A 10331-nucleotide genomic window follows, 5' to 3' on the forward strand; every position below is an offset into this window, starting at 1 on the left:
GAATGAATGAATTATTAATTGGTATGATTAATAACTTTTAAAAATTTGAAAAAAACTTTTCAATTCAATGTTCAAAAACACAAATCTAATTTTTTTTTTTCCATCTGTACATTTTCCAGAGCATTTGCTGCTAATGCTGCCAATAGAGGAAAGGAAGCTCAGGAATTCTGGGAAAGGAAACGCCAAGCAGCTATGAACAAGGCACGAGGCAATGCTCAGATGATGGGATGGGCGGTAAGAACGCTCCTCAAATTCATAAAACAAACACAAAAAAATAAAATCCAATTGATTACCAGGAACTCGTAATTTTTCTTAGAACAGACAATGGTCTGTTTATTGTGACCCACTTGGTACCCACCCAGCACTGAAAATTGTACCAAGCATTTAGAAAATAAATATTAAAATTTCAATTTTACTTCCATTACTACTACTGCTACTCTTTCTGAACTACTGTGAATAGTGGTTCCAGTATGTAACTTGGTGGATAATATTTATGTCTTGTAGGAACCGGCTGCTGTGCCTAAACAGAAAGAGAACCAACCAGCGAACCAACTAAATGCATTCCGTAACAAGGACGAACAGGTAAAAGAAAATGCCAAAAAATATTATTGTAGTTATTGTAATTATTATTGACATTATCCAAATGAATTTTAGAGATTTTTTATTCATTAGGGGAAAAAAAGGCAAGAATCTTAACCACTGAGCTATTGAACTCCACTTCATTAATAAGTATATATTTTAAAAGTGGATGTTCAATTTTCTGTATCAATTTTGCAGAGCATTACATGTATTTGTAATATGAAAGTCAGTATAAGTATGAACAAACAAACAAGCAACGTTTGTTTCAAAATATCCTTGTTATGTAAAAGTATATATTGCTGTACTTGATGTTGTCTCTGTCAATGTCATTGTTAATACTGGAATATTTTATGAATTCACTATAATAAAATGTTGATCATTGCTGAACTTTGAACATCTTCTGTTCCCTAGGATTATTTAGAAAGGTTAAAGGCCATACGAGTTCAGAATTACAATGAGCGTCGGCAAGTACAGAAGCAAGCATTTGGTGGGGACGCTGTGAAGGTAAAGGTGAAATAGGACTATATTTTTATTGCTATGATTTTAGAGGGTTTTTTTTTCAATTTTTAGTGTGTGCGTTTGTGCATATCTATTCAGTATGGGCATAGTAATCAATTTGTTTTTTTTTTAACGTGTAGGCAAGTATTGCCGACCCAAGGGTTGATGCTGATGCGAGAAGGAAAAAGATTGAAGCCCTCAAAGTAAGTTCAGACTATTCGCAGGAAATAAAAAATGTTTTCAATTTTATTCTATTGTGATCTTTAAATTATATATAGAGTACTACAGTGTTACGTCACGATACCATGTGATACTATTCCGTTGATATCGTTGCAAAATGAGTTCAACCCGATGCCATTTTCGCAACTAACAAACCATTGATCCCAATTTCTAATGTAATTATTAGGATGTTGTATCTTACTTTTTCTTTGTAAATTTTAATTGATGATTAAATGTGTGTTTGATAACTAATATAATGCGAGCTTTTATGTTTTTAGTACATTTTGATGGTAAAATATTAGATTTTAAAATGCCTATTCCAGAAAGCCTATGCAGTCATTCAGGCGTAACAGAGAACGCCATCTAGCGTCGTGACGACACGACTGTGGTACTCTATAGAGAGCAAATAGAAAATAATATAATAATATATTGCATAATAGTTTACGGTAAATTTGTACATTAGTTTTTGGTTATTTTTTTACTTCTTTTATGTTGTTAAGTGCTTCGAGGTTGTGACAACATGAGGCGCTGTGTAAATCCAGAATTATTATATTTATAACTATGTGATGCTGTATACTGCCCTCAATTTAGACGTACACGTATCCTATTCTGAAAGTAGTAATTTATGCCAAGTACTGCGTATGCATAAATGCTACACAATGTGAAATATGAAGTTATGTTCGTAAACATTTGTATATTGCCCTTTCTATCTACCTTTGACCCTGGTTCTCAGAAATGTTAATTCTTGATTTTTGTGAATAATTTTCATAGGCTCAAGCAGATGAGAGAGCAGCAAAACTTAAAGAAGAACTTGCCAGGAAAAGACAAGAGGCTTTTCAGAAAGAAAAGCAACATCGAGATGAACATGTAATTACAGTTTTTAGTTTGATCCATGACCTCTTCAATATATGAACTTATCGATCTATGACCTCATCATTGAATGATATCATTTATCTATTCTTATAACTATTTCTTTGATTATATATTTTCTGTCTCCCTCATTTTTACCTTAATTTATTGATGCAACACTTTTTGGAAATAGTAGAACAGTCTGCTCCTAGCAAAGACCAACCTAATAATTCTATGATTGGCAGTAATCTCCTATTTTATTTATTTATTTTTTTAAGAGAACATTCTTTCTAAAAGTGTGTTGTATTTAATTCTTATTGCATTAATAGGTACGCAAGATGGCAGAAGGTGGGCCAGCCGTCAGAGCCGTTCCAGCTCAAGCTCAACCCGTCAAAGGGCCGGTAGCCCAAGGTACGCTGTAGATAGTTTGACAAATATAATATTAAACAGTGCTCACACAGAGATCCCAAGTTTGAAAACCAAAAAATAGGGAGATTTTTTCATGAAGCGATCACCTCCTGTAGCGACGCGCTGTGACGCCTTACAACGCGCTGTGCAACATGAAAGTATTACACAAAATGAAGAAAACAAACAATTTTCATCAATTTGTTTACTTTTATTTAACAATTTTACATTTGTTTACACATTGCAGTTGGCCTAAAATATAAATTTATAAATATTATTATTTATTTAGCATTTAGCTAGTAAAGCGTTCTTGGCAGCAGTCAACAAGGCTTTGCTTGGTTCATTGGTATGTTAGAGGCTATGGCTGATTTATTACATCTCATCAAAGAACATAGAATTCTAGCAAGGTAACTGCAACTTGCAAGATTCACACGTAATATAAAAATATATATATATTTTAATTTAGTTAGTAAATCATACTACATGTTTTAAGTCAGCATTTATATATGTCTAGCCTATAAGAACTGGTACATAATGCCATGAAAAAAACATTAAATCCTGCCTCGCAAGGCTCCATCTATACGTGCGTAACTAGGCCTAATACCGCAGAGTCACAACCACCACTACACACACGCCCACCCAACACAACACACATAGAGTACATACCCTGCAGTGTTGCAGATAGAGCCTAGGCCTAAGCCCTACATGTATTTTGGGATCGATATTAAAATAAACTTCATTTTTCGGAAGACTGCTTAGTACCAAAACCTATTAACTATATTTTTTTAGTATTGTTATTAAAGAACTGAAGCTTACTTGAAAGAAAAGGTAATTTTTATGCATCGATACTGTTCCAAATCTTCGCGGCGAAAACTTCGGGCCCCATCCATTCCCACGTGATTTCTAATTTCGTTACTATTTGTTGAAATTTATTTACTCAACTGACATCCATCTCATTGAATGAGGTCGGCCGGCACTGGATGCAAAAGATCGTAACATGGAGGATAAACAAGGCGGTTCTACCACGGATCTAGGCCTGCCTTGCCCTGAGTTGTTATTTTGATAAACAACTTAAATAACAACTCCCTGGCCTTGTTTAGATATTTTATGGCTGAGCGAGCGCCATAGTATATTGGCTTAAGATAAGAAATTTTGTTTCATTGCTCTATGACATCGTGGAAATCACATTTTTCGTGAAATTTTCGGGATATTTAAAAAAATCGGGAGATATTAATAAAAATTGGGAGGGCGGGAGACGGCTTCAAAAATCGGGAGAAACCCGCAATTCTCGGGAGAATTGGGATCTCTGGCTCACACTTTGTCAGCTAATGAATCAACCTATGCTCTGTGCGACGCTGTCTGCTGATTTTCACTGGCAGTTATTTGTTTAAAGCAAACCTTGTTGCATTGTGGTCTTCTTGGAATAGTGCGACCGTTTGCTGGGGGTCACCTTGCTTTAGCCTCATCCAACATTAGTCTGTTAAACACTATATTTGATCCATTAGTAACCAAGATTAAAATTCTTATAACACAGTTATGTTGAGGTTTGTATTCACCCAATGGGCAAATATATTATATACCATATTTGTGTATTGAACATTGCTCTTCACCTATTTCGAGAGTGCTGCTTACCTTAGTCGGCTAATCTGGTGGTAGCCAATGTGTGTTCGCTGAACCGTGGAAATCTCTAGGTCCCCGGTTCAATTCCCATCACTGCCTCTCCTTGTGTTTCAGCTTGAGGGCTGAAATACAAGTTACAATAGTGCACCGTCTTTTGGATGAGACGTTTAAGCCGTTGGTCCCATGTACATTTATTGCCCATATGTACGTTAAAGAACACAGTACACTCTTCGGAAAAGAGTAGGGGATTGTTTCTCGGGTGTACTGCCCAATCACCACCAGAAGGACCCCACTGGAAATAAGTCGTCTTCTAGACTTTCATGGGCTATCCTTATTGTTTACACCGAATAAATCCAATTCCAATTCTTTTCTTCTTTTTTTTTTAGTTTTAGGAATTACAGATGCCCTCAAACAGATTCACAGTGATAAGGCAAGTATTAATTTTAAAATTAATTTTATGATGATTTATATTCATGAGCAGAAAATTAATGTAGATTTTTTTGTAATGATGATGATGATGATGATGATGGCGACACTGATAATGATAATAGTAATTGTATGTGCAATTACTACTACTATCTGTTAATACAGAAAATCATAAAATATATGAATACGTTAGGATGTAATGATATTGCTTATGTTCTACAAAGGTTAATGAAGTTATTCAATGAATTATTTGTTTTGTATTTTCTAGGGCGTTGAAGTACAAGAACAAGAAAGGTAATTTTTTAAATTTTTTTCCCAATAAATCATTTTAATCCATATTTTTTTTTAAGTCAGGGTCTGGAGGAAAATAATTTTTATGTTATACAAAATAAAAATGCCCATATATAGTCTTGAAGTGTTCATACATATTCATGATGTGGCCATACATAGTCATGATGTGCCTATATACGGTATGTGGCAAAGACAAGCCAAAGCAGTCGCTCGTTCAGAGACAATGGCCAAAACATGTCTAAATCTTTGAAATCTATGTTGTTACACTAAATTAACCTTTATATATTTATATATCATGCTATGCTGTTTTCAATGTTGAAACTACAATTTTTAACGATTTACTGATGGTGTTTGCCTGAGAAATGCTCAAAATTATAAACTCTTTTAGGCTAATTTCTCAAATATTGTTCTTTAAAGAGCTGTATGTTTAAACTTCTCCAGCTTCGTAACAGATTTTAATTATTATTTTATAGCTCTCATCTTATTGTTTAACTCTGTATTAATAACTAAAAATTGATTTTTGCCACAAGTGACTGGTTTGGCTTGGCTTTGGCACATACGGTATATTGATTCAAAAATATGTATCTCATTTACTGTTTTTGTCAAATACCCTTTTTGTGTCTCAGCAAAATCAGTTGTACCGCATATCTTTTTTTCCCTCTGTAGCCTGGGAAAGTAGATTTTTTGTATTCATTTTACTGCCATTTTACCTGACTTATTTGTTGTTGATGTTTATTTCAGACCAAGTGCAATCGAAAAAAAAAAAGATAATCAAAAGGTGGTAAGTTAATGAATATCGTATTCATATAATTATTTTAGTAAAGTTTATTTATGATTATTATTATATTGGTGATAGGAAAATATAACGATTTAAATGTTATTTTTATTATTTGTATTACTATTATTATTATTTACTTTTTACTTCTATTACAATGTGATTCTTCTTAAGTATAATGTTATAGTGACTATAACAACTCCATAGTATAAACAGATTTTAATGCTAATAATTAATTAATTAATTTGTTTTATTTACGAAGCCTGAGAAAAGGAAGCAATGGGGTGCAGGAGACCGCAAAGCACTTCCCTTGAACAACATGCCGCTGGAGATTACTGCTTCTGGAATGGAAGGTATGTATAGTTGAGCCTTTAATTCAGGTCCTAACCTTGATCCACAAGCAAATGCAGCTAAATGTTGTTAATAATGTTCCTAAAATGTCAGCCTAGCATTGAATTTAAGAATCCAGGCATTATTTTTCATATTTAAAAAAATGTCAGACTTCATGTCTGCACTGAATAGGTAGGCATTGGCCCAGATATACTATTTTAAAGAAACCACTTCCCTGCAAGCCCTACCTATCACCATCATTAATTGTGAAGTACTTGCTGCTGTTTCCTAGAAAATGTAATCTTCCTTCTCCAGCCAATTGAAATTCATCCATTATTTTTCTGGGAGACGAAATCTTTGTGGCGTAAATAACAAAAATAAAGATGTAAGGTACAGTACCATCCAGATATTACCTACCATTGCCTGCGTTATTTCCGCGGAAAATAATCGTGGAAAATTCGAGCGCCCGTATTCAGCAAGTGGTCCATTACGTAATTGTTTAGCATCTACTTCCTGTTAAAAGTCGGAACTCGCGGTATAAGTGCGGGCCACGTTGGACAGCGAGTCAAAAAAGTTGATAGTAAAGTATTACGTAATTCGCGGCACGCCCGATCTCTCTATTGTCAGGCGAACAATGAGCGAGTTAGTTTTGAGATGTAAAGTTATTTCGCTAATAGTCGGTAGTGCAGGTTATAAAATTTAAAGAAAACTGTGATATACATTTTTTTTTTTCGGAGGTATAAATAGGCTCGTATAACCACCTAACAATTCCTATCGAAGTATGTTTCAATTTATTTACAGGGTTACTCATTATTATCTATGTAGGATCGGAAAACAAAATATACGGTATATAGGCTATTAATGTATCAATAAAATATCTAAGCAAATAAAGGTCAGAATAACCGATGTATTTTCTTTATTGAAGGTTGGTTACGGCTACAATTGAACTGGGAACGTCTGCTATCAGCAAGGTAGCTTCAGTAATCAACTGAAAAATGAAATGAAGTTTTTAAACTTAACATACAGTACTGTATTTATTTTGTAGTTTTGAAATAAAAGCTATGACCAGAATATTTTTTAACCGTGTTTGTACTTTTATAATACTGATAAATATCATAGGCCTTCATAAAAACAAGAAATACGTGAATGGCGTGTACTTACTGTAGTACATTTACTCAGTTGTGCTTAAAAATTCCTATCGAAATACGGTCTTAATTTTATTTATATAGTTATATTCTCGCTATGCATTATGATTCATTCATTGTGTTGTGTAAATATATTTCCTGTCATTTAATTGCATATTTACACAGGAAACAATGCAATGGTTAGCTTGGCCTGAGTAAGTTGTAACAGGCAACAGTGAAGTTGGTATAAAGAGTAGGCCTACGTTTTAACGATAAAGTATGGTAGGTAGGCAAGTAGGCTAAAAATAGATGAATTGCCTAGACTATTGTTCCAAACATTACAGGCCTAGATATAGGCCATGCATAAAAACAATAAAGAAATATTTTAAGGAAAAGGAATAGTTAATTCATAAGCTATCTCTCTGTAACAGGCAAAAGCCTAATATCAAGTTACTAGTACTGCAGGTTGCCTAGTAACGGTGAATTCAGTGAGAAACGTTCCTGTAAGTAGGTTCCCACGATACTACAGTATTCAGAAGGAGAAGCAAACACGAGGTTAATCATCTCTTATTCTCTTTGAACGCCGCCAACTCAGGGAATGTAGACACGCGTTGCTGCTATGCAGTACAGCATGGATATCTCCATGAGTACAGTAACGTGGCAAGATAAAAACAGAATAGCTGCCTGCTTGTTTAGGGAAGATTTGTTTTCTACTGAATTTTTGGGAGATAAGTAAATTTCCGGGAGATCATAACAATTTCCGGGAGACTCCAGAGAGATCCGGGATACTGGGGACCACTGGAAAATTATTATATTGAATTTACTTTACGAAATTCATTCCCCCATAAATTTTTGGTAGAGTCCTCGATTAATTGAATGTGCTTCACAGCAAAACATGTGCTTTTGATCGGCTACCTCTTTATTGGCTTCGCTTCCAACACGACGATTACAGCGGGCACATTGTATACGTGGTTCCTTAACTGAGAAGGAATCTTTCTTTTCTCATGCTCTTAAACTCTTAATACTGTTCATTAAGAAGGAATCTTTATTCTCTCACGCTCTTAAACTCTTACTACGATATGACCAATAATACACAACAGTCGATTTTGTTAAGAATTCCAGTGAATAAAAAAAAACTGTTCATCATTAATTATGTTGTTAAACAGACGACATCGTGAATCGTTGCCTTTATCAACAACTATTATTATTGTATCATAACAAAATAACACACAGGACACAAGTTACAGCATTATATTTGGTTTCAAACTCATAATATTCACAACCATTAATTGATCAACTAATAAAAGAGATACTTGATCTTCTTGAATTTCTACAATGACGTAGACCTACAATTTATATTTCTGTACATATATATTTAATCTTCATATATACCGGAAAATTGTTAGTACAGTTAACAAAATAATTCAGATGCCTGTGGATATACCAGCATATCCATGAAAGTATCAAGTTTAATATTCCCAGTTGCATTGTTCCGAAATAACGTATCGTACTGTGTTTACAGTATCATGTTTGAACGAGAGGAATTTTCATTGAAAAACGTTGGGACTATGAAGCCTCCTTCATTAAACTTCGTCTACACTTTGGCTCGCTTCCAATACGATGATTACAGCGGGCACAGGCAATGCACACATGTTCATTAAAGATGGAATCATTCTTTTCTCACGCTCTTAAACTCTTACTACGACAAGACCAATAATACACAAACAGTCGATTCCCGTGAAAAAGATAAGACCAATAACACACAAACAGTCGATTCCCGTGAAAAAAAAAAAGGGAAAAAAAACATGTTAAATGATTTGATTCTGTTGTTACACAGAAAACATCATGAATAATCGTAGCCTAATATTAGCAACTATTCTTATTGCATAATAACAAAATAACAGAGGACACAAGTTACAACATTAGATTTAGTTTCACACTCATACCGTCATTTTTTATTAAAGTAATATTCACAACAGTTAATTAATCGATAATAAGAGATCCAAGATTTTACCACTTGATCTTACAATTTCTACAATGATGTACAATGATGGCCTACAATTTATATTTCTGTACACAAATACAGTATTTAATTTTCATATAAACCAGAAAATACTGTAAGTAGGCCTACAGTTAACAAAATACTTCAGATGCCTGTGGATATACCAGCATATCCATGAAAGTATCAAGTTTATTCCCAGTTGCATTGTTCCGAAATAAAGACAGGCTCTGTCCTTTGTCTGACTGATAAACAACACAGACCAATTTGTTGAACGTAAAAATCATTAGGCAGTTCGTTGAAACCATGAATTACTCAATGCCGTAACGGTTGACTGCGTATGGGTGGTCCTATTACTAGCTAATTAACTGCGTGTCACACGATTTTCATATGCGGAAAAAATGCGTGCGGAGGGTTAATGTTTTCTGGATGGTACTGTACCTTAAGTTTGGAAAACCTTCCTGTTATAATACCTAAACAGCATTAACTTCACTGCGATACATTGAATACTGTAGCATTATGGTAGTTATCAATACCAAAGATGATGATTAACAAATAGGGTATAAACTTCATTTTATTACCAGCTACTGGCGTAGCTGATGCAGTAGTCAAGCATGACCAACATACTGAACACAGCAGTGTAGCAGCTGGGCGTAAACATTGGGCTGGCCATGGTGAAACCGTCCTCAACGCCCTGCAGGCCCGACAACTAGCACTTGAAACGACCACCTTCGCTTCACTGCAGCCTGGAAGTCAAATGGGTGTAACGGTTATCAAAGGCACAGCAAAGACCCCTGTTCCCAAGTCCCCCATCCAGCCTGGCACGATCACTATATCTAAGGAAGTGAAGAAAACAACGGATAACACATCCGAAGGTATCGTTATTTGTTCTCAGTCAAGCTTTTAATACTTATACATTCGTGTGGCAATAAATATTGAGAGGTTGGTACTGTAGCTTCTCTAGGCCGAGAATTCCTTATTAATTTTGTCAGGAGCAGTAGCATGGTTGGGGCATAGGTAAAAAACATTTAAACTATGTTGCATTTTGATAACCAAAATTGACACTCTCAGACCAGATGTTGCTGGCTTAGAAAATTATTTAACATGACTCCCCAATGACTTGGCCATGCCCAGCTGACTGTAGTAAGACTGTCTCTTATACACATCTAGATGTGTATAAGAGACAGCTCATAATATTCACAACCATTAATTGATC

General features: G+C 34.7%; 1 protein-coding gene across 1 annotated transcript in view; it reads left to right on the forward strand.

The window, feature by feature from the left end:
- The window catches only part of LOC117124906 (serine/threonine-protein kinase Nek1-like), a 33418-nt gene that overhangs the window by 14536 nt on the left and 8551 nt on the right, over nucleotides 1-10331 (forward strand). Inside the window, exons 18-28 of the mRNA XM_033271245.1 lie at nucleotides 120-234; nucleotides 505-582; nucleotides 991-1083; nucleotides 1218-1280; nucleotides 2068-2163; nucleotides 2475-2556; nucleotides 4557-4600; nucleotides 4865-4890; nucleotides 5629-5668; nucleotides 5925-6015; nucleotides 9700-9995. Of these exons, the coding sequence (XP_033127136.1) occupies nucleotides 120-234; nucleotides 505-582; nucleotides 991-1083; nucleotides 1218-1280; nucleotides 2068-2163; nucleotides 2475-2556; nucleotides 4557-4600; nucleotides 4865-4890; nucleotides 5629-5668; nucleotides 5925-6015; nucleotides 9700-9995 (1024 nt within the window). The remainder of the gene's footprint in view (nucleotides 1-119; nucleotides 235-504; nucleotides 583-990; nucleotides 1084-1217; nucleotides 1281-2067; nucleotides 2164-2474; nucleotides 2557-4556; nucleotides 4601-4864; nucleotides 4891-5628; nucleotides 5669-5924; nucleotides 6016-9699; nucleotides 9996-10331) is intronic.

Source organism: Anneissia japonica, unplaced genomic scaffold (assembly GCF_011630105.1).
Source record: "Anneissia japonica isolate Jap-2015-1 unplaced genomic scaffold, ASM1163010v1 scaffold1881_len754168_cov175, whole genome shotgun sequence".
NCBI classification, from domain to species: Eukaryota; Metazoa; Echinodermata; class Crinoidea; order Comatulida; family Comatulidae; genus Anneissia; species Anneissia japonica.